This window comes from Arachis stenosperma, chromosome 3, assembly GCF_014773155.1.
Source record: "Arachis stenosperma cultivar V10309 chromosome 3, arast.V10309.gnm1.PFL2, whole genome shotgun sequence".
NCBI lineage: Eukaryota > Viridiplantae > Streptophyta > Magnoliopsida > Fabales > Fabaceae > Arachis > Arachis stenosperma.
The window spans coordinates 96434925-96460389 of NC_080379.1; the positions used below are offsets into that span (position 1 = coordinate 96434925).

At 38.7% G+C, this 25465-nt stretch overlaps 1 protein-coding gene across 1 annotated transcript; it reads left to right on the forward strand.

Moving 5' to 3' along the window:
- The first annotated feature begins 24026 nt into the window (after positions 1-24026).
- On the forward strand, positions 24027-24485 carry LOC130966437 (uncharacterized). Its single transcript, XM_057891243.1, has one exon. The coding sequence runs from the start codon at positions 24027-24029 to the stop codon at positions 24483-24485; it is 459 nt and encodes a 152-aa protein (XP_057747226.1).
- The last annotated feature ends 980 nt before the right edge of the window (positions 24486-25465 follow it).

Below are 25465 nucleotides of genomic sequence, written 5' to 3' on the forward strand. Positions count from 1 at the left end.
TTGCGGGGAAATTAAAATTACAGAATGTAAATAAGACAGAAACATAAATAGCAATAAAGTAAAATAGCTGAAACTTAAATTGCAAGAAAAGTAAATTGCATGAGAAGTATAGGGGGCTGGGTGCTGGAAATTAAAGAAAGCAATGAAGCAAGCAATCAAAGAGATCTTGAGGACAAGTGACAGGAAAATTAAAGTGCAGGAAAATTAAATTCATATCACAGTAACTCAAATGTAAAATGCAGAGGAACACACGTGCAGGAAATGTTTTAACTGAGCGCCCCTTGCCTTAGTGTAGCGCCTTGCTTGGTGAGCTCAAGGTGCTTGGTTCGAGCCTAGCTGGAAGCAATTCAGGGCCTGATTTCCTTGGCCAAGTGGAGTGCTCCTTCCCTTGGTTCCATTAGGTGCTTGGTTCGATCCTTGGAGGTTGCATTTTGGCAATTTCCTTTGGTGAAGAGTAGCGCCCCTCATGCCTTGTGTGCAAGGTTTGAGACTTGGCTCCCCCATTTTTGCCAATTCCCTTTGATTTCTTTCTCCAAGGGGCACAAAAAAGGTAGGAGAAGTTAACTGAGCGCCAATGCTTTTCTCCCTTCTCTTGGGCGCTCAGTTAACTAAGTTAACTTAGCACTAGTGCCTTGTGCTTCCTTGGTTGATGATGCACCACTCTTTGCTTCCTTGGGCATGCTTCAGACTGGCATTCAGTTAACTAAGTTAACTGAGCACTATGCTTTCTTGCTCCCTTGAGCATGCACCACGCTTTTGGTTCCTTAGCTCATGATGCGCCACGCTTTTGGTTCCTTAGGTCATGATGCGCCAAAGCATGGCCTAAGGTCTAAAGCGTGCTTTTTCTTCAAAAAGCGTGCCCAAAATTCCTTTTTCAACCGTTTTTTCTCCTACAAGTAATCAAAATAACCAATCAAAGTATCACAGAATTCATAAAGCTTAAAATTCATTTAAAATCAATTAATTTTAGCTTAAACTTCATGATTTTGTCTAAATTAAAGGGTGGTTGATTGATTAAAAAAAAACCATGTAATTCCACTCCAAATCACTTACTTATGATGCAAGAAAGTGCATAAAAACTAATGAAACAAGTGAAATTAGCTTGAAAAACAAGCATATGATGACTTGTCATCCCAACACCAAACTTAAACCTTGCTTGTCCCCAAGCAAGAAAAGAATCATGCAATATAGATTGACAATCCAAGGTATGAAGAATAGCAACTCAATGTTCATGGTTAGCTAGTTTTCTATGCATGCTTCAATCACAAAAGAAATGTAAATGATTGATGCTTCTATCTAGCTCAATTTATGAAATCCTTTCCTTATAATTCTTCCTTGAAACAAGCTTTTGATTTTCTTATTAGCTTCTCCTTTTGGGTGCTTTGCCCCATGAGTTGATAACAAAGCTACGACTTCTAAATGCTTTGTTTTCAAGTATTACCACTTGATACATAAGCACCACAAGCATTTGAATTAGAGGACTTCATTAAGCTCATTTTTTTTCTTTTCTTAGACTCTCTAATCATTGATGCTCAGAACCTTAAGCTTTGAGGGAGTGCTTTTGCACTTGAGCCTAGCCTTGACTTCTAAGTGTTTTGTTTTCAAGCATTTGGCTTGATACATAAATACCACAAGTACTTAACAAATAAATTGCCATTGGTACTCAGAGCCTTCAGCTTTCTCATTCTTTCCCTTTTTCTTTTCCTGCCCTTTTTTGCTTTTTTCAAGGTTTTCATGATTTCAAAAGATTTCACAAAATGTCTTAGATGAAAACTTCAATTAAATAAAATCCAATGCAATTGAGCAACAATTAATCATACTAGCTTTCCAAAACTTGTATGCACATGCTAATTTCTTCTTTAATTTCTTGTTTGTTTATGATCATGATACTTTGCTGCTTTGGACTTTACAAAACTCAAGTTGGTAGTCATAATGTCACAGCAACATGTTGCAAATCAAAACTCAGGCTATGCTTATTCATACCACACATGCATACAGAGAAGATAAAGACAATCATGCAATTTAAAGTGCTGGAAACAAATGAGAGGAAAAGGAACTTTACAACCTTGTAGTCCATCTTCTCTATTGTTGTCATTTTCCTCCCATTCTTCTCTTTCCCATACCAGCTCAGAATGCTTACTCCTTCTCAGGCAACAATTAGAACAATGGCTATGGGGCTAAGATGGAACATGAATGTCTTACACAATGAAATGTTAGTAATACATGTGCTTAAGCAAGCGAAATTAAGAGTAACTATCAAGGTACAGAGAAACAAAGACATTGTGATTGCAAAAATAAGATGGTGTGCATGATACATTGCATAAAGATATAAGTGGCACACCAAACTTAGTGTGACACTCTCACTTGAAATTGATGCAAGTATCTAATAAAGATTGGAACCAAATTTTGTTGCATAGCAACACCAAACTTAGAATGCAATCATATGTCAATTTATTTGAACTAAAACTAAATAAAACTGTCATTTGTTTACTACAATCACCAAGTGAAGCATCTGTCATGAATAAGGATCTCTTGGTGATGTATTAACAAAAACAGTTAAGAAGCAAAATAAGTGAAAGCATTAAACAAAGAAATAACTAAAGTAAACAGAATAATAAAGTGTCAAACCAAAAGAAAAATAACATTGCAAAGGCATTATGATTATGCAGAAGTGGTGTTGCTTAATGAATTGCATAGATAATTAAGTGGCACACCAAACCTAGAATCTTAGTGTGTCACTTCCATGTAGAATTGATGCAATCATCCCAAGAGATTGAAAACAAATTGTTGCAGGGCAACACCAAACTTAGAATGTAACCATATGCCAATTTATTGGAATTTAAACAAAGCAAGGAGAAGACATGTACCTACTGTCTACCTGTTCTTCACTTTCTTCCTTTTCTTCCAATTTGTTAAGAGGAATGACCTCAAGGGGGGAGAAGTTTCAGCTATTGTCCCTTTTCTTGGTTTCCTCTCAACAAGCCTCCTTTTGTACATGGCTTGATTGAGCTTGCTTGCTAGTGGTCCAGGGGTTGGATTGCTTGTGGATGACCTCCTCTTGAATGTTGTCCTTGGTATCTTGGTCACAATCCTCTTCTCGGTGCTTTTGTTAATTGCCTTCACTTCCTTGAATTCAAAAATGGGTGGTTGTGTGATTATTAGAGTGATTTCTTCATTAGGAGCCTCTTGAATTGGTGGTTCCATGAGCCCTTCTTTCATGTGATTTTCTGCTTCACTTGAGTTTGGACTTCCTTGATTGTCCTACTCACTTTCTTGCTTTTCCACTTTCTCCTTCACATTCAACATTTGACTTAATAGTACTTTCATGGAGGAGGTTTGTTGTTCTTCCCAAGATTTCTTCATCTCCTCTTCATATTTTTCGATCACAGATTCAAGGGAAGTTTGTGAGGGTTGTGAATGTTCATGTTCCTTCGTCTCCTCAAGTGCAGTTTCATTTTCAAATACCTTCACCACCTCATTCTCTATTGGAGTTTCACTTGATACAGTAGCCTCCTCGTCTTGCTCTTCTACTTTCTCCTTCACATCCACTAAGTGATCTTCATTCGTCTTGCTTAGTGGTTCTGAGTGTTTTCCTATGTTCTCCAAATGCTCATCCATCTTCTGAAGAAGGATTTCTTTTTCTCTCCAGGATTGTTGTTGTTCCTCCATGAGTTGTTCTTGTCTTTTCAACAATTCTCTGGATTTTTGAAGGGGATCCTCAGCTATTAGCTCAAAAGATGAAGGTTGAGAATGAGTTTCTGGATATGTGGGTGCTGTGGTGAAGTTGTTTTGAGTGGTATGGGATGAATCTTGTGGATTATGAAATAAGTTTTGTGGTTGGTAGAATGAATTGTATGGATCTTTGATGAGCGGATAATTTATACGCTTTTTGGCATTGTTTTTAGGTAGTTTTTAGTAAGTTCAAGCTACTTTTAGGGATGTTTTCATTAGTTTTTATGTTAAATTCACATTTCTGGACTTTACTATGAGTTTGTGTATTTTTCTGTGATTTCAGGTAATTTCTGGCTGAAATTGAGGGACTTGAGCAAAACTCTGAAAAAGGCTGACAAAAGGACTGCTGATGCTGTTGGAATCTGACCTCCCTACACTCGAAATGGATTTTCTGGAGCTACAGAACTCCAAATGGCGCGCACTTAACGGCGTTGGAAAGTAGACATCCAGAGCTTTCCAGCAATATATAATAGTCCATACTTTATTCGGAAATTGACGATGTAACTTGGCGTTGAACGCCAAGTACATGCTGCTGTCTGGAGTTAAACGCCAGAAAAACGTCATGATCCGGAGTTGAACGCCCAAAACACGTCATAACTTGGAGTTCAACTCCAAGAAAAGCCTCAGCTCGTGGATAGATCAAGCTCAGCCCAAACATACACCAAGTGGGCCTCGAAAGTGGATTTATGCATCAATTACTTACTCATGTAAACCCTAGGAGCTAGTTTATTATAAATAGAACTTTTTACTAGTGTATTAGACATCTTGGGGACGATTAGTTCTCAGATCATGGGGGCTGGCCATTCGGCCATGCCTGAACCTTTCACTTATGTATTTTCAACAGTGGAGTTTCTGCACACTATAGATTAAGGATGTGGAGCTCTGCTGTACCTCAAGTTTCAATACAATTACTATTTCTTTCTATTCAATTCTCTTTTATTCTTATTCCAAGATATACGTTGCACTTCAACTTGATGAATGTGATGATCCGTGACACTCATCATCATTCTCACCTATGAACGCGCGTGATTGACAACCACTTCCATTCTACCTTAGGCCGGGCGCATATCTCTTAGATTCCCCAACAGAATCTTCGTGGTATAAGCTAGATAGATGGCGGCATTTATGAGGATCCGGAAAGTCTAAACCTTGCCTGTGGTATTCCGAGTAGGATTCTGGGATTGAATGACTGTGACGAGCTTCAAACTCGCGATTGCTGGGCGTGATGACAAGCGCAAAAGGATCAATGGATCCTATTCCAACATGATCGAGAACCAACAGCTGATTAGCCGTGCTGTGACAGAGCATAGGAACGTTTTCACTGAGAGGATGGGATGTAGCCACTGACAACGGTGATGCCCTACATACAGCTTGCCATGGAAAGGAGTAAGAAGGATTGGATGAATGTAATAGGAAAGTAGAGATTCAAGAGGAGCACAGCATCTCCATACACTTATCTGAAATTCCCACTATTAATTTACATAAGTATCTCTATCCTATTTTATTTTCTGTTTATTTTTTATTAATCATATTTGATTTTCTAAATTCCATAATTTTATCCTCCTGACTGGGATTTACAAGATGACCATAGCTTGCTTCATACCAACAATCTCTGTGGGATCGACCCTTACTCACGTAAGGTATTACTTGGACGACCCAGTACACTTGCTGGTTAGTTGAACGGAGTTGTGTCCACACATAAGTGCCATAATAATGATTCCATACAACAACAAAGAATACTACATTGATGTGATCACAATTTCGTCCACCAAGTTTTTGGCGCCGTTGCCGGGGATTGTTCGAGTATGGACAACTGACGGTTCATCTTGTTGCTCAGATTAGGTAATTTTCTTTTCAAAAAGTTTTCTAAAATCTTTCAAAAAATATTTTTTTATTATTTTCGTTTTTTTAATATAATTTTCGAAAAAAAATAATAAAAATACTAAAAAATCATAAAATCATAAAAAACCAAAAATATTTTGTGTTTCTTGTTTGAGTCTTTAGTCAATTTTTAAGTTTGGTGTCAATTGCATGCTTTAAAAATTTTTCTTGCATTTTTCGAAAATTCCATGCATTCATAGTGTTCTTCATGATCTTCAAGTTGTTCTTGATAAGTCTTCTTGTTTGATCTTGATGTTTTCTTATTTTGTGTTGTTTGTTGTTTTTCATATGCATTTTTCGTTTGTTAGAGTCCATGCATTAAAGATTTCTAAGTTTGGTGTCTTGCATGTTTTCTTTGCATAAAAAATTTTTCAAAAATATATTCTTGAATTCTTGATGTTCATCATGATCTTCAAAGTGTTCTTGGTGTTCATCTTGACATTCATATTATTCTTGCATGCATCATGTGTTTTGATCCAAAATTTTCATGTTTTGGGTCATTTTTATGTTTTTCTCTCTCATCATTAAAAATTCAAAAAAATTCAAAAAAATATCTTTTCCTTAATTTTCTCCAAATTTTCGAAATTTTGGGTTGACTTGGTCAAAAAATTTTAAAAATTAGTTGTTTCTTACAAGTCAAGTCAAAATTTTAATTTTAAAAATCTTATCTTTTCAAAATCTTTTTCAAAAATCATATCTTTTTCATTTTTTTTCTATTTTTCGAAAATTTTAAAAATTATTTTTCAAAAATCTTTTTCTTATATTTTATATCTAATTTTCGAAAATTAGCTAACAATTAATGTGATTGGTTCAAAATTTTGAAGTTTGTTACTTTCTTGAGAAGAAAGGTTCAATCTTTAAATTCTAGAATCTTATCTTGTAGTTTCTTGTTAGTTAAGTCATTTTAAAAATTAAATCTTTTTCAAAATATCTTTTTCTTAAAAATCTTATCTTTTTATCTTATCTTTTTCAAAATTTTATCTTTTTCAAAAATTTGATTTCAAAAAATATCTTATCTATCTTCTTATCTTCTTATCTTTTTAAAATTAAAATTTCAAATCTTTTTCAATCAACTAACTAACTTTTTGTTTGCTTCTTATCTTTTTCAAAACCAACTAACTACTTCTCCCTCTCCAATTTCGAAAATATCTCATCCTTTTTCAAAATTCTTTTTTTATTAATTTAATTATTTTTAATTTAAATTTAATCTTATTTCTTATCCAATTTTCGAAATTACTAACTCCTTTTTTTTAAAAAAAAAAAAATTATTTTCGAAATTCACTATCCCTTCCCCTCTTCTATTTATTTAATTATTTACTAACACTTCTCTTCACCTCTTTTCATCTAAATATCCGAACCCATTCTTCTTCACTCTCCTCCCCTTTCTTCTTCTACTAACATAAAGGAATCTCTATACTATGACATAGAGGATTCCTCTTTCTTTTCTTGTTTTCTTCTCTTTCATATGAGCAGGAATAAGGACAAAAGCACTCCATCATTCTCCATGAAATAAGAGAAGATCAAAAAGCAATGAGGGAGGAGCAACAAAGGCAAGGAAGGGACATAGAAGAGCTTAAGAACATCATTGGTCCTTCAAGAAGAAGACGCCACTAAGGTGGACTCATTCCTTGTTCTTATTTCTTTGTTTTTCGGTTTTTTATGTTATATGTCTATTTATGTTTTGTGTCTCTACTTCATGATCATTAGTATGTAGTAACTATGTCTTAAAGCTATGAATAAAATCTATAAATCCTTCACCTCTCTTAAATAAAAAAAAATGTTTTAATTCAAAAGAACAAGAAGTACATGAATTTCGAATTTATCCTTGAATTTAGTTTAATTATATTGATGTGGTGACAATACTTTTGTTTTCTGAATGAATGCTTGAACAGTGCATATGTCTTTTGATCTTGTTGTTTATGAATGTTAAAATTGTTGGCTCTTGAAAGAATGATGAACAAGGAGAAATGTTATTGATGATCTGAAAAATCATAAAATTGATTCTTGAAGCAAGAAAAAGCAGTGAAAAACAAAAGCTTGCAATAAATAAATAAATAAATAAATAATAATAATGGCGAAAAAAATAGAAAGAAAAAGAAAAAGCAAGCAGAAAAAGCCAATAGCCCTTAAAACCAAAAGGCAAGGGTAAAAAGGATCCAAAGCTTTGAGCATCAATGGATAGGAGGGCCCAAGGAAATAAAATCCAGGCCTAAGCGGCTAAATTAAGCTGTCCCTAACCATGTGCTTGTGTCATGAAGGTCCAAGTGAAAAGCTTGAGACTGAATGGTTAAAGTCGTGATCCAAAGCAAAAAGAGTGTGCTCAAGAGCTCTGGACACCACTAACTGGGGACTCTAGCAAAGCTGAGTCACAATCTGAAAAGGTTCACCCAGTTATGTGTCTGTGGCATTTATGTATCCGGTGGTAATACTGGAAAACAAAGTGCTTAGGGCCACGGCCAAGACTCATAAGTAGCTGTGTTCAAGAATCAACATGCTTAACTAGGAAAGTCAATAACACTATCCAAAATTCTAAGTTCCTAGAGAAGCCAATCATTCAGAACTTCAAAGGAAAAAGTGAGATGCCAAAACTGTTCAGAAGCAAAAAGCTACAAGTCCCGCTCATCTAATTATAATTAATATTCATTGATATTCTGGAATTTATAGTATATTCTCTTCTTTTTATTCTATTTGATTTTCAGTTGCTTGGGGACAAGCAACAATTTAAGTTTGGTGTTGTGATGAGCGGATAATTTATACGCTTTTTGGTATTGTTTTTAGGTAGTTTTTAGTAAGTTCAAGCTACTTTTAGGGATGTTTTCATTAGTTTTTATGTTAAATTCACATTTCTGGACTTTACTATGAGTTTGTGTATTTTTCTGTGATTTCAGGTAATTTCTGGCTGAAATTGAGGGACTTGAGCAAAACTCTGAAAAAGGCTGACAAAAGGACTGCTGATGCTGTTGGAATCTGACCTCCCTGCACTCGAAATGGATTTTCTGGAGCTACAGAACTCCAAATGGCGCGCTCTCAACGGCTTTGGAAAGTAGACATCCAGAGCTTTCCAGCAATATATAATAGTCCATACTTTATTCGGAAATTGACGACGTAACTTGGCGTTGAACGCCAAGTACATGCTGCTGTCTGGAGTTAAACGCCAGAAAAACGTCATGATCCGGAGTTGAACGCCCAAAACACGTCATAACTTGGAGTTCAACTCCAAGAAAAGCCTCAGCTCGTGGATAGATCAAGCTCAGCCCAAACATACACCAAGTGGGCCCCGAAAGTGGATTTATGCATCAATTACTTACTCATGTAAACCCTAGGAGCTAGTTTATTATAAATAGAACTTTTTACTAGTGTATTAGACATCTTGGGGACGATTAGTTCTCAGATCATGGGGACTGGCCATTCGGCCATGCCTGAACCTTTCACTTATGTATTTTCAACGGTGGAGTTTCTGCACACCATAGATTAAGGGTGTGGAGCTCTGCTGTACCTCAAGTTTCAATACAATTACTATTTCTTTCTATTCAATTCTCTTTTATTCTTATTCCAAGATATACGTTGCACTTCAACTTGATGAATGTGATGATCCGTGACACTTATCATCATTCTCACCTATGAACGCGCGTGATTGACAACCACTTCCGTTCTACCTTAGGCCGGGCGCATATCTCTTAGATTCCCCAACAGAATCTTCGTGGTATAAGCTAGATAGATGGCGGCATTCATGAGGATCCGGAAAGTCTAAACCTTGTCTGTGGTATTCCGAGTAGGATTCTGGGATTGAATGACTGTGACGAGCTTCAAACTCGCGATTGCTGGGCGTGATGACAAGCGCAAAAGGATCAATGGATCCTATTCCAACATGATCGAGAACCAACAACTGATTAGCCGTGCTGTGACAGAGCATAGGAACGTTTTCACTGAGAGGATGGGATGTAGCCACTGACAACGGTGATGCCCTACATACAGCTTGCCATGGAAAGGAGTAAGAAGGATTGGATGAATGTAATAGGAAAGTAGAGATTCAAGAGGAGCACAGCATCTCCATACACTTATCTGAAATTCCCACTATTAATTTACATAAGTATCTCTATCCTATTTTATTTTCTGTTTATTTTTTATTAATCATATTTGATTTTCTAAATTCCATAATTTTATCCTCCTGACTGGGATTTACAAGATGACCATAGCTTGCTTCATACCAACAATCTCTGTGGGATCGACCCTTACTCACGTAAGGTATTACTTGGACGACCCAGTACACTTGCTGGTTAGTTGAACGGAGTTGTGTCCACACATAAGTTCCATAATAATGATTCCATACAACAACAAAGAATACTACATTGATGTGATCACAATTTCGTCCACCAATCTTGGAGGAGACTTTGTGTTGAGGCATAATCAAGTGATGAACAATCTTCAAATGAGGAACTGGGAGGTGAGGTTGGGAAATTTTGTATGAGTGAATTGAAGGTTTGCTCAAGTGATGATGGCTCTTGATAAGTGGAGTATGACACATTGAATGCTCTCTGGTTTTGATCTTCCCAATCATAACTTGAAGAATTGTAGAATTCCTCAGAGTGTGGATCATTTTGTGGCCACGGGGAACAATCTTCCAAGTATGCTCTGGCAGCACAATCAAGTGATAAGTCCTTAAATAATTAGAATGTGAATCATTGCATTTCCCTTCCCAGCCATCATTTGTGTACATGCCATCACAGTATGAGTCATTTTGTGGCTCTGGAAAATAGTTCATTTCACTTGATTGCTCATACTCCCTTATTCCTTGTTGATACTCCCATCCACCATGAGGATAATAATATGAATCATTTTGTGGTGGTGGTTGGTATCCCTCATGATTCTCTTGCTCATCTTGGGGTTCTGAAACAAATCTCCATGGATTGGAGTGCTCAAAATTTATGTCTTCTTGGTGATATTCCCAACCATCATTAGAATAATGACTTGAATCATATTGTGATGGTGGGAAATATCCCATGAAATTTGTTTGATTAAAAGATGAGGTTAACTCCATTTGAATTTTGTGAAACACAACACCAATGAAAATTGAAGTTCATGTCTCAGAGAAGAACTTCTTAGTGAAGCAAAAACACAAACACCTTGGTTTCAACTTAGAACAGAGAATAAAAACAAAGAAAATGCTTGATCTATACTTCTCACCCACTTAATCATTGTTGATCTAAATCAATCCCCGGCAACGGCACCAAAAACTTGATGGTGTTTTTTTGTGGAAAAAATGAATTTCCAAACACACAAACTCACCGGCAAGTGTACCGGGTCGCATCAAGTAGTAATAACTCACTTAAAGTGAGGTCGATCCCATAGGAATTGATGGATCAAGCAACTTTAGTGGGTGATTAGTTTAGTCAAGCTAACATTGAGTGATTGGATGAAATTGAGCAATAGAAATTAAAAATTACGGGGAAATTAAAATAGCAGAATGTAAATGAGACAGAAACTTAAATAGTAAGAAAGTAAAATAGCTGAAACTTAAATTGCAAGAAAAGTAAATTGCATGAGAAGTAGAGGGGGCTGGGTGCTGGAAATTAAAGAAAGCAATGAAGCAAGCAATCAAAGAGATCTTGAGGACAAGTGACATGAAAATTAAAGTGAAGGAAAATTAAATTCATATCACAGTAACTCAAATGTAAAATGCAGAGGAACACACGTGCAGAAAAGTAAATTGAGAGCAATAGGAGCAGAAAGTAAAAATTACAGAGAAGGAAATTATAGCAAAAAAGTAAACCAGCAAGAAGACTGAGATCAATTCTCAAATCTCAAAGAGCACTTGACAATTTCAATGAAATAGTAAAAGCAGAAGGAAAACCAAGAGCTTAATTGCTCACTTGATCAAGGCAGAAACAAAATTTAACTCAATTGTGAAATCTAAAGAAACAAGTGAGGATCTCAAGGAATTAACGAGACTAGAAAACAAGTCTAGATCTCAATTCCTTCCTTGATCCAACAGAGAAATAATTTGAAGAAGAAATAGAGATGAAAGCAGTAAAGAGAGCCTTGATTCAAATCACAATTCATTGAAATTATGCAGACAAGCAAAACAAAGAGAAATCTCAAAGGGAGAATGAAATAGAATTCCTTCAATTCTCCACCCAAGATTCAAAATATAAATGAAAACTAAAAGAAAGAGAAAAAATAAAAACTAAAGGGTGCAAAACTCCCTATTGGAGCTAGCCTTCTTTCCAAAAATAAAAATGATGCCTTATATAGGCTTTACAAAGTGGAAATAAAAATAAAATTGAAAACAAATTAAAATTCAAATGAAAATCCTAATCTACTGATCCTTGTGCCTTTGAGTCAATGGGCTTTGCTTGCTTTTACTTTGAAGAAGAGTGGATCCAAATTGGTTTTTTGAGTGAAATTGGCCCATGGTGCACCTCCAGGGGAGCGTTCAGTTAACCAAGTTAACTGAGCGCTCCAAGTGTTGGTCCCAAGCTCAAATTGTTGCGTGCATTGCATCCAGGGTAGTGCTCAGTTAAAATATTCTAACTGAGTGCCCCACCTTGTGTCCTTAGCTCCCTTGTGGTGCGCACAATGCTTCTTATGGAAAGCATCAGGGTAGCGCATAGTTAAAATGTTTTAATTGAGTGCCCCTTGCCTTAGTGTAGCACCTTGCTTGGTGAGCTCAAGGTGCTTGGTTCAAGCCTTGCTGGAAGCAATTCAGGGCTTGATTTCCTTCGCCAAGTGGAGTGCTCCTTCCCTTGGTTCCATTAGGTGCTTGGTTCGATCCTTGGAGGTTACATTTTGGCAATTTCCTTTGGTGAAGAGTAGCGCCCCTCATGCCTTGTGTGCAAGGTTCGAGACTTGGCTCCCCCATTTTTGCCAATTCCCTTTGATTTCTTTCTCCAAGGGGCACGATAAAGGTAGGAGAAGTTAACTGAGTGCCAATGCTTTTCTCCCTTCTCTTGGGTGCCTAGCGCTAGTACTTTGTGCTTCCTTGGTTGATGATGTGCCACTCCTTGCTTCCTTGGGCATGCTTCAGGCTGGCGCTTAGTTAACTAAGTTAACTGATACGTGAAAATTTAGATTTCACGTACAACCGGCAAGTATACCGGGTCGCATCAAGTAATAAGACTCACTAGGAGTGAGGTCGATCCCACGAGGATTGGTAGATTAAGCAACTTTAGTTAAATGGTAGATTTAGTCAAGCGAACATAGTTTTGATTTCATGAGCATTTTGATTTTTTTGAACATAATTGCAAGAATGTAAATGACACAAAATGTAAAGAACTAGAATAGAGAAATAAAATGAAAGTAAATGACGAAAACTTAAAGTGCAAGAAACTTAAATGACATCAAAGAAAAATTGCAAGGAATTAAAGGTTGCAGAAATTTAAAGAACATAAGAGTAAATGACAAGAAATAAAGGAACAGAATGTAATAACAAGAATAGTAAATTGACAGAATGTAGAAGGGAGTTGGGCAATGGGTTTTCAAACACTAAGCACAAGAGAGATGAGAATTAATGATAGAGAGGATCATTAGGGAGCAGAGATGCTAGTTTTCATGAATTGATGTTAGTCAAATCTTCCTCAATCATGGGTATAGATCCATGGCAAGTGGGTGATTGAATCCCAATCTCTTGGTGATTCAATCTCTCTCAACATAACCAATTGCCACTCTCGTGATCTAATTGTTCATGAGAAGAGATGAAGCTCAAATCTAATCCAGCCACACAATTCCTATAATCTCAACCAAGGAGAGTTACATCTCACATACTAACCAAGGTATATTGATTAAAGGAATCATGAAAGGATGAACTCTAAACTGAATTATGTGGCTCATTCCTCAAATTCACCACATAATTCATGTAGATTAACCCCTCTCTCGATGGTGGTTGAATCTATGAAGAGCAAGAGTTCCCTCTTTAGATCAACCACTAGAATTGAGGAGGAGAAGATGGGTTCACCAATTCATTCCAACAAACAGAGCTCCTCCCCCTAATGAAAGTGGGGTTTAGTGAGTCATTGCTCCAATTTCAACAACAATTGCCATAAATCAAAATTAAACTAAATGTAAAGGAAGAAGAAGAAGAAGAATGAAATGCTTAAAGATTAAGAAAAATGAAGAAGAGAAGTTCCAAGATGAACCAAAATTAGCTCTCTGGGTCTCCTCTCGGAAGTACCAAAAGTGTTCTCAAATACAAGTGCTAAAAAGTGTAAAAATGTCTAAGTGTTAGAAAGTATTCCAAAAGTGTAAAAGTCCCCACAAGTACATCAATCTCTTCTATTTATACTACTCCTAAAACTCTTCAGAGATCTTCAATTTGGGTTAGCAATGTGGGCTTTCTCATTGTTGAATTCTTGGCTCAATTGGAGGTGTTGCTAGGCTTGGAAAGGAAGGGTTCATTCATCATGATTCTGGCCCATTGGCTTGGCGTTATTGGCACTAACTCCAGGCCAAATGCACGTTGGCAACGTGCAAGACATTTTCCTGGGAGTGAAGTATGAAACTTGGGCGTTGCTAGCCCAAGTTGTTGCCAACAACTTGCTTCTCCTCTTCTTAGCTCTACTTTCATGCTAAATGTAGCCCAGAATTTGAGTGTCAACCTTCTGCTTCAATATGGACTACTATACATCATTGGAAAGCTCTTGATGTCTATTTTCTAATGCCACTGGAATCACCTCAATTGGACTTTCCTAGCTCAAGTTATGGTTCCTCAAAGAAGGTAAGGTCAAGCTGCCAAGTTGTTGCCAAGTTGTTGCCAAAAACGCACCTTAACCCCCAAGTTGGCAACGTGCTCGTGCCTAGCCTTCCAAGGCAAGGGCTTGGGGCTGGCGTTGTTGCAAAACACGCCCCCCTTGTGGCACGTTGGCAACGTGCTCGACCCACACCCCAAGGCCAATCTCTAGCTTTCTTGAATTTCACTTCATGTTCTTGTTTTTAGGGTCTAAAGATGACTCTGGTTTGGCTTCAATTTTGTGCTCCACCATAGACTATTATATATGGTTGGAAAGCTCTGAATGTCAGCTTTCCAACGCAACTGGAAGCACTCAATTTGGATCTCTGTAGCTCAAGTTATTCTTGTTTGAAGGAGACAGGGTCAGGCTGCCAAAATCGCACACGTTTTTGGTGAAAACGCCCTTGTTTCCAGCGTTGCCAACGTGCTCAGATTCTGAAGCTCTAAATGAAGCCAACTTTTGAAGCTTCAAATGAATGCCAATCCCATACTATGATATATGGTTGGAAAGCTCTGGATGTCTACTTTCAAATGCCGTTGGAATCACCTCATTTGGAGCTTTGTAGCTCAAGATATACTCCATTGAAGGAGGTAAGGTCAGGCTGTCCAGCTCACCAGCGTTTTTGGCAAACACTCCTTTGTATTTCAGCGTTGGCAACGTGGTTGGTGCCATGTCTTGGCGTTGGCAACTTGGATGGTGCCATGTCTTGGCGTTGGCAACTTGGATGGTGAGGCTTGTGGACGTTAGCAACTTGGTTGGCAAGGCTTGGGGACGTTAGCAACTTGGTTGGCAAGGCTTGGCGTTGGCAACTTGATTTTGGCGTTGGCAACTTGGTTCTAGAGTTGGCAACGCCAACTTTGCTTCCAAGGCTGCCTGGCGTTGCCAAGAACAACGCCCCTTATCCTCCAAGTTGGCAACGCCAACTCCTCTTCCTGGCGTTGCCAAGAACAACGCCCCTTATGTCCAAGTTGGCAACGCCAACTTCTTGCCCAGCTTGCATCATTCTTGCTTCCATGCATCCTTGTTTCATCACCTATCATCAACAAGGGAAATAGCTTCAAAGTCTTACCAATTCATGCAATAAATTTCATGAGATTCATTCATACTCATTCATATATGCATTCCTTAAATCATGTGCATGAATTTGGCTAGAATCAACACATTCCTAAGTACTCTCATGCATGGAAACAAAACTCATAAAAGGACTTGTTTGTTTAGAGAAAATGAGTGAAATTAAGCTAAAACTAACTAAACTAACTAACTAAAATGACAAATATGCGAATGCATCACAACACCAAACTTAAACCTTGCTTGTCCTCAAGCAAGAAAAGAATCATGCAATAGAGATTGACAATCCAAGGTTAGAAGAATAGCAAGTTAATGTTCATGGCAAGCTAGTTTTCTATGCATGCTACAATCACAAAAGAAATGTAAATGATTGATGCTTCTATCTAGCTCACTTTATGAAATCTTTTTCTTATAATTCTTCCTTGAAACAAGCTTTTGATTTTTCTTATTAGCTTCTCCTTTTGGGTGCTTTGCCCCATGAGTTAATAACAAAGCTACGATTCTAAATGCTTTGTTTTCAAGTATTACCACTTGATACATAAGCACCACAAGCATTTAATTAGAGGACTTCATTAGGCTCATTTTTTCTTTTCTTTTCTTGACTCTCTAATCATTGATGCTCAGAACCTTGAGCTTTGAGGGAGTGCTTTTGCACTTGAGCCTAGCCTTGACTTCTAAGTGTTTTGTTTTCAAGCATTTTACTTGATACATAAACACCACAAGTACTTAACAATGGAATTGTCATTGGTACTCAGAGCCTTCAACTTTCTCATTCTTTCCCTTTTTCTTTTCTTTGTCTCTTTTTTCAAGGTTTTCATGATTTCAAAAGATTTCACAAAATGTCCTAGATGAAAACTTCAATTAAATCAAATCTAATGCAATTGAGCAACAATCAAACATACTAGCCTTCCAATACTTGTATGCACATGCCAAGTTCTTCTTTAATTCCTTGTTTGTTTATGATCATGATGCCTTTTTTTGCTTTTGAATTCACAAAACTCAAGTTGGTAGTCATAATGCCACAGCAACATATTGCAAATCAAAATTCAAGCTATGCTTATTCATACCACACATGCATATAAAGAAGGTAATAAGACAATCATGCAATTTAAAGTGCTGGAAACAAATGAGAGGAAAAAGAACTTTACAACCTTGTAATTTATCTTCTCTATTGTTGTCCTTCTCCTCCTTTTCTTTCCCTTCCCACACCAAACTTAGAATGATTGCTTGTCCTCAAGCAACAATTAGAACCATGGCTATGGGGCTAAGATAGATCATGAATGTCTTACACAATGAAACATTAGTAGCACATGTGTTTCAAGTAAGCAAAATTAAAGATAACAATTAAGGAAATAAAATCTAAATTAAAAGTAGCAATTGTTAAGTAATTTTTCTGATTGTTTGGAGCTAGTGACTAATCATGCAAAGGGTTAAAATGTGTCTTTAATGAAACTTTTTGGTGGAACACCAAACTTAGCACCTCACATTCACCTTTGAATTCTGTTGGTGTGTAACACCAAACTTAGCTCCTTGCAATGCAGATAAATATACTTAACTCTTTTATTGAATTAACTAAGAAAAGAAGACTACCTTTGGTTGGGTTGCCTCCCAACAAGCGCTTTTTTATCGTCATTAGCTTGACGGTTGTCCCTCTTTAGGGCGGATGATGATCATAGTGCCTTAATCCTTCCCCTCTCACCGTGAGCTTCCCTCCAGTATCATTCTTGATGATTTCCACATGTTCAAGTGAGAGGATTTTGTTCACTGTGTAGTATCCAGAAAAGTGTGGAGATGTCTCTATTGGTTGGTAAGTTAGCATCACTTTATCCCCTGGTGAGAAGTCTTCAGTGGGGATTTTCTTGTTTCTCCATCCTCTTGGCATTTTCTTCTTGGGACTCTCTTCTTTTGGGATCTCAATTTTTGGACTGTCCTTGCTATGAATCTTAAATGCTGACTTTGATTGCAGCTTCTCCTCTATTCTTTGAGCTTGTTGCAGCACCTCCACCTCTTCATTTTCTTTCCAGCATGAGCTTGGAAGTGCCTCATCAGGTGCCTCTTTCAAGTTTGGATCTATGGAATCAATCTTCATACACTCTTCCTCTTGGCTGGAGTCTTGCAAATTCTTGAAGACATGGAACACTATATGCTCATCATGCACCCTTAGCATTAATTCTCCTTTTTCGACATCTATCAATGCCCTGGCAGTGGCTAAAAAGGGCCTCCCTAGAATAATGGGAGTGTTGTCATCTTCCTCTATGTCTAGGATGACAAAGTCAACTGGGAGGAAAAATTTGTCCACCTTTACTAACACATTCTCTACAACCCCGAGTGCTTGCTGAATAGATTTATCCGCCATTTGAAGGGCTATCTTTGTAGGTTTTAATTCATGAATCTGAAGCTTCCTCATCAAAGATAAAGGCATCAGATTTATGCTTGCACCAAGATCACAAAATGCTCTCTCAATCATCATGTTGCCTATTGTGCAAGGGATGTGAAAGCTCCCTGGGTCTTTCATCTTCTTTGGCAACTTTTTCTGGATGATGGCACTACACTCCCTGGTCATCACAACCGTTTGTCCCTCTTTCAAGGATCTTTTCTTTGTTAGCAATTCCTTCATGAACTTAGCATATAGAGGCATCTGTTCAAGTGCTTCAATGAAGGGGATGTTGATGTGTAGTGTCTTGAATATTTCCAAGAATTTGGAATATTGCTTCTCTTTGTTCTCTTCTTTAAACCTCTGAGGGTATGGGAGCATTGGTTGGTATGCTTTCACTGCCTCCTTCTTAGCTAATTTATCACTTTGTGTATAGGTTTCTTGCTCCTGCTTTTGTTCCTTCACCTCTTCTTTTAAGCCTTCTTTGATGTGCTCTTCCTGAGTAATGGCTTCTGTCTCCACTTTCTTCCCACTTCTCAGGGTGATTGCTTTACACTCCTCCCATTTTATGGCTTTTTCTGTGTCTCTTGGGTTGGGTATTGTGTCACTTGGGAGAACATTGGTTGGTTTCTTGGCTTGTTTGGCCAATTGTCCCACTTGTCTCTCAATATTCTTCATGATGACCTCATGTTCCTTGTGTCCCTTAGCTAAGGCTTGAGTGGTTTGAGCAAGTGCTTGCAAGGTTGCTTCAATATTTGCAATTCTAGTCTCATGATGGTCAATTGGGGGTATGATGGGGGGTGATTGTTGTTGGAAGTTGTTGGGTGGATTAATGTGGTAATTCTGTGTGTTGGATGTTGGTGCAGGGAAGTTATTTTGGTGAGTTTGTGAGTTATTGTGAGGGTGTTGATATGTGTTTTGTGTTTTTCTATATTGGTTAGTGTTGGTGGCATGGTGATTTTGGTTATTTGTGTTACGGTTGTGGTTGTGGTTGCTGTTCTTTTGCCAATGGTTTTCACCCCACTTTAGATTGGGATGATTTCTCCATGATGAATTGTATGTATCCCCATGAAATTCATCCTGAGAATTTGAAGTGTTCTGCATGTATTGAACTTGTTCTTGTGGTTGTTCAACCGTGATCCCTTCACCTTGGCTCCATTCAAGTGATGGTTGATTTGTTGTGTTCACTGATGCAAGTTGCATACCATCCATTCTCTTTGTTATCATCTCCATTTGTTGTTGGATTTGTTGGTGCATTAACTTGTTTTGTGCCAAGATAGCATCAACACCTTCAAGCTCCATTACACCTTTCTTTGGGATCGGATTATGTTGCCTCTCTGATGAGTAATAATACTGATTGTTTGCCACAATCTCAATGAGGTCTTGGGCCTCCTCGGCAGTTTTCATCATGTTGAGTGATCCTCCTGATGAGTAGTCTAGTCCCTTCCTTGCTTCTAAGTTTAAACCTTCATAGAAGTTTTGGAGCTTGACCCAGTCACTAAACATGTCAGGTGGAGATCTTCTCATGAGTGCCTTATACCTTTCCCAGGCTTCATATAATGACTCCCCATCCATTTGCCTAAAAGTCTGAACCTCTGTCTTCAACTTGATGATCTTTTGAGGTGGGTAGAACTTTGCTAGAAATCTTCTCATCACTTCATTCCAATCATTGAGGCTTTCCTTGGGGAATGACTCTAGCCATTGAGTGGCTTTGTCCCTCAAAGAGAATGGAAATAGCAACAACTTGTAGACATCTGGATGCACTCCATTTGTCTTCACTGTATTGCATATCCTCAGAAAAACAGATAGATGTTGATTTGGGTCTTCAAGAGGTCCCCCTCCATAAGAGCAATTGTTCTGTACCAAAGTGATGAGCTGAGGTTTCAACTCAAAGTTATTGGCCTGAACATTTGGTGTAGCAATACTGCTCCCACAATGTCTTGGATCAGGGATAGTGTACGAGGATAACACCCTTCTAGCTTGTCCACCATTATTGTTGACCCCTCCAGGATTGTGCATCTCATCCTCCATGACTTGATCTTCTCCCTCTGATTCCTCTGACCCTTCTTCACCAACTATGAACTTTCCTCTTTCTGCTCTCCTTATCCTTCGGCGGGTTCTCTCGTCCTCAATATTATGTCTATTAGCTCCTGACATACACAAACAAAACCAAAATCACAAGTGAAATATTCTAAAACTAGAGTGGAATTTGGAGTTAGTGAAACAAAGTATCAAACAGTTAGTGGGCTTAACAAAGATACTAAAAAAAAATGCTTAATCTAAACCACCTTTCACTTAATCATTGTCAATCTTTCCAATCCCCGGCAACGGCGCCAAAAACTTGATACATGAAAATTTAGATTTCACGTACAACCGGCAAGTATACCGGGTCGCATCAAGTAATAAGACTCACTAGGAGTGAGGTCGATCCCACGAGGATTGGTAGATTAAGCAACTTTAGTTAAATGGTAGATTTAGTCAAGCGAACATAGTTTTGATTTCATGAGCATTTTGATTTTTTTGAACATAATTGCAAGAATGTAAATGACACAAAATGTAAAGAACTAGAATAGAGAAATAAAATGAAAGTAAATGACGAAAACTTAAAGTGCAAGAAACTTAAATGACATCAAAGATAAATTGCAAGGAATTAAAGGTTGCAGAAATTTAAAGAACATAAGAGTAAATGACAAGAAATAAAGGAACAGAATGTAATAACAAGAATAGTAAATTGACAGAATGTAGAAGGGAGTTGGGCAATGGGTTTTCAAACACTAAGCACAAGAGAGATGAGAATTAATGATAGAGAGGATCATTAGGGAGCAGAGATGCTAGTTTTCATGAATTGATGTTAGTCAAATCTTCCTCAATCATGGGTATAGATCCATGGCAAGTGGGTGATTGAATCCCAATCTCTTGGTGATTCAATCTCTCTCAACATAACCAATTGCCACTCTCGTGATCTAATTGTTCATGAGAAGAGATGAAGCTCAAATCTAATCCAGCCACACAATTCCTATAATCTCAACCAAGGAGAGTTACATCTCACATACTAACCAAGGTATATTGATTAAAGGAATCATGAAAGGATGAACTCTAAACTGAATTATGTGGCTCATTCCTCAAATTCACCACATAATTCATGTAGATTAACCCCTCTCTCGATGGTGGTTGAATCTATGAAGAGCAAGAGTTCCCTCTTTAGATCAACCACTAGAATTGAGGAGGAGAAGATGGGTTCACCAATTCATTCCAACAAACAGAGCTCCTCCCCCTAATGAAAGTGGGGTTTAGTGAGTCATTGCTCCAATTTCAACAACAATTGCCATAAATCAAAATTAAACTAAATGTAAAGGAAGAAGAAGAAGAAGAATGAAATGCTTAAAGATTAAGAAAAATGAAGAAGAGAAGTTCCAAGATGAACCAAAATTAGCTCTCTGGGTCTCCTCTCGGAAGTACCAAAAGTGTTCTCAAATACAAGTGCTAAAAAGTGTAAAAATGTCTAAGTGTTAGAAAGTATTCCAAAAGTGTAAAAGTCCCCCACAAGTACATCAATCTCTTCTATTTATACTACTCCTAAAACTCTTCAGAGATCTTCAATTTGGGTTAGCAATGTGGGCTTTCTCATTGTTGAATTCTTGGCTCAATTGGAGGTGTTGCTAGGCTTGGAAAGGAAGGGTTCATTCATCATGATTCTGGCCCATTGGCTTGGCGTTATTGGCACTAACTCCAGGCCAAATGCACGTTGGCAACGTGCAAGACATTTTCCTGGGAGTGAAGTATGAAACTTGGGCGTTGCTAGCCCAAGTTGTTGCCAACAACTTGCTTCTCCTCTTCTTAGCTCTACTTTCATGCTAAATGTAGCCCAGAATTTGAGTGTCAACCTTCTGCTTCAATATGGACTACTATACATCATTGGAAAGCTCTTGATGTCTATTTTCTAATGCCACTGGAATCACCTCAATTGGACTTTCCTAGCTCAAGTTATGGTTCCTCAAAGAAGGTAAGGTCAAGCTGCCAAGTTGTTGCCAAGTTGTTGCCAAAAACGCACCTTAACCCCCAAGTTGGCAACGTGCTCGTGCCTAGCCTTCCAAGGCAAGGGCTTGGGGCTGGCGTTGTTGCAAAACACGCCCCCCTTGTGGCACGTTGGCAACGTGCTCGACCCACACCCCAAGGCCAATCTCTAGCTTTCTTGAATTTCACTTCATGTTCTTGTTTTTAGGGTCTAAAGATGACTCTGGTTTGGCTTCAATTTTGTGCTCCACCATAGACTATTATATATGGTTGGAAAGCTCTGAATGTCAGCTTTCCAACGCAACTGGAAGCACTCAATTTGGATCTCTGTAGCTCAAGTTATTCTTGTTTGAAGGAGACAGGGTCAGGCTGCCAAAATCGCACACGTTTTTGGTGAAAACGCCCTTGTTTCCAGCGTTGCCAACGTGCTCAGATTCTGAATCTCTAAATGAAGCCAACTTTTGAAGCTTCAAATGAATGCCAATCCCATACTATGATATATGGTTGGAAAGCTCTGGATGTCTACTTTCAAATGCCGTTGGAATCACCTCATTTGGAGCTTTGTAGCTCAAGATATACTCCATTGAAGGAGGTAAGGTCAGGCTGTCCAGCTCACCAGCGTTTTTGGCAAACACTCCTTTGTATTTCAGCGTTGGCAACGTGGTTGGTGCCATGTCTTGGCGTTGGCAACTTGGATGGTGCCATGTCTTGGCGTTGGCAACTTGGATGGTGAGGCTTGTGGACGTTAGCAACTTGGTTGGCAAGGCTTGGGGACGTTAGCAACTTGGTTGGCAAGGCTTGGCGTTGGCAACTTGATTTTGGCGTTGGCAACTTGGTTCTAGAGTTGGCAACGCCAACTTTGCTTCCAAGGCTGCCTGGCGTTGCCAAGAACAACGCCCCTTATCCTCCAAGTTGGCAACGCCAACTCCTCTTCCTGGCGTTGCCAAGAACAACGCCCCTTATGTCCAAGTTGGCAACGCCAACTTCTTGCCCAGCTTGCATCATTCTTGCTTCCATGCATCCTTGTTTCATCACCTATCATCAACAAGGGAAATAGCTTCAAAGTCTTACCAATTCATGCAATAAATTTCATGAGATTCATTCATACTCATTCATATATGCATTCCTTAAATCATGTGCATGAATTTGGCTAGAATCAACACATTCCTAAGTACTCTCATGCATGGAAACAAAACTCATAAAAGGACTTGTTTATTTAGAGAAAATGAGTGAAATTAAGCTAAAACTAACTAAACTAACTAACTAAAATGGCAAATATGCGAATGCATCATTAACTGAGCGCTATGATTTCTTGCTCCCTTGAGCATGCGTCATGCTTTTGGTTCCTTAGCTCATGATGCGCCACACTTTTGGTTCCTTAGGTCATGATGCGCCAAAGCATGGCCTAAGGTCTAAAGCATGCTTTTTCTTCAAAAAACGTGCCCAAAATTCATTTTTCAACCGTTTCTTCTCCTACAAGTAATAAAAAAAACCAATCAAAGTATCACAGAATTCATAAAGCTTAAAATTCATTTAAAATAAATTAATTTTAGCTTAAACTTCATGATTTTGTCTAAATTAAAGGGAGGTTGATTGATTCAAAGAAACCATGCAATTCCACTCCAAATCACTTACTTATGATGCAAGAAAGTGCATAAAAACTAATGAAACAAGTGAAATTAGCCTGAAAAACAAGCATATAATGACTTGTCATCAGTACCACCACCCTCCGGTAACGAAGGATCAGCTGCACCATCAAGTCCAACAAGTCAGACACGTCAGCTCCGACCACCACCACAGATCTCGTCCGAGATTGACCTATAGTTTCAGCTAACCCTCGGAACATTGGCGCCGTTGCCGGGGAACCTGAAAGTCATCCCATCATCATGGCGGACAACCTTGACAATGACCACAACTCGGATCTATAAAACAGGACACCGCACAAGAACGTGGACACTACGCCAAATGATACTTCTCAACCAAACAAAGACAAGAATTCGCCAAGTACATAAATCATGGAGGCACTTCAAGCTCAACAAGATCACCTCAAATAGCTCGAAAAAGAGGCCGAGCATCAATGAGAAGCTGAGAGGGACCTTCGGAAGGAAACCAGGCGACATCGAGAGTTAGAAGACAAGCTCCTAAAACTCAAAGCCGACCTTAAAATAAAAACCATCCAGCCTGATCCCGAAGACAGCTCCCACAAAGATCAAGATCCATTCACCAAAGAGATTATGAAAGCCAAAGTCCCAAAGGACTTCAAAGCTCCCAACATGACCCCGTACGACGGCACATCGGATCCAAGCCATCACCTCAGCAATTTCAGAAGTAGAATGTATCTCACCGACGCCTCGGACGCTATTCAATGCAAAGCTTTCCCAACGACCCTAACCAAGACAGCAATTAAGTGGTTTGACACTTTGCCCCCCAGATCCATCACAAGTTTTGACGACCTGGCTAAGAAATTTCTTTCCCGATTTTCCATCCAGAAAGACAAAGCCAAACATGCCCCAAGCCTATTAGGAATCAAACAAGGAGATCAGGAGAGTCTTCGTAGCTACATGGAGAGGTTCAACAAAGCATGTCTGGACATACAAAGCCTACCGACGGAAGCAGCCATTATGGGTCTCATCAAAGGCCTGCAAGAAGGACCTTTAGTCACTTCATATCAAAGAAACATCCGACATCTCTGAATGAAGTGCAGGAACGAGCTGAGAAGCACATCAATATGGAGGAAAACTCTCGACTAGGAGAGACCTCAAAATCCGGATTCTCCTACTCCTCCCGAGATAAGGATAAAGAGTCTAAGAAAAAAGAAGATTAATACGGCGAGAAGCCTAAAAAATACAACAACTACACCCTCCTCCGGGTGTCTCTTGTGGATGTTTACCGAGAAGTATGCCACACCGAGAAGATCCCACCACCTCGCCCACTCAAAAGCAAGAAAGGAGGAGGAAATCAGACAGAATACTATGAATATCACCGAATCTATGGACATCCTACGAATGAGTGCTTCGACTTAAAAAATGTTATTGAGAAATTGGTAAGAGAAGGACGACTAGATCGGTATTTAGCCAACAAATCGAAGGAGCCTCGAAAAAGAAGAAGGGACGAAGAGGTCGGACGAGGAGAACGACCACCTCCCACCCCGGAGATACACGTTCATATGATAAACAGAGGATTCGCAGGAGGGGGATCTCAAAATCATCTCGCAAAAGGCACCTTAAAGAAGTATATCATGTCAAGGGAGGAGAAGGATCACCCGACCTCCCTACTATTACTTTCACCCAAGAAGACGCGGCAGGCATCATCCTAGGACACGACGACCCTATGGTCATCACTAACATATTGGCCAATGCTAACCTGCATGGCATACTGGTGGACCAAGGAAGCTCGGCGGATATCTTGTTTAAACCCGCCTTCAATAAACTTGGTCTGAAGGAGAAAGAGCTCATAGCATATCCAAACAGCTTGTTTGGACTAAGAGACAATCCAATCCAACCACTTGGATACATCTCGCTACACACAACCTTTGGAAAGGGAATCCGGTCAAGAAAACTTACATAGACTACATCGTGGTCAATGTGAGCTCATCCTATGATGCCCTGATAGGTTAGACAACACTGAATCAGCTCGCCGCAGTCGTTTTGACTCCACATCTATGCATGAAGTT

Bases quoted from the DNA above. Each gene is read 5' to 3' on its own strand.
- LOC130966437 (XM_057891243.1), top strand. From the start codon at position 24,027: ATGAAAGCCAAAGTCCCAAAGGACTTCAAAGCTCCCAACATGACCCCG.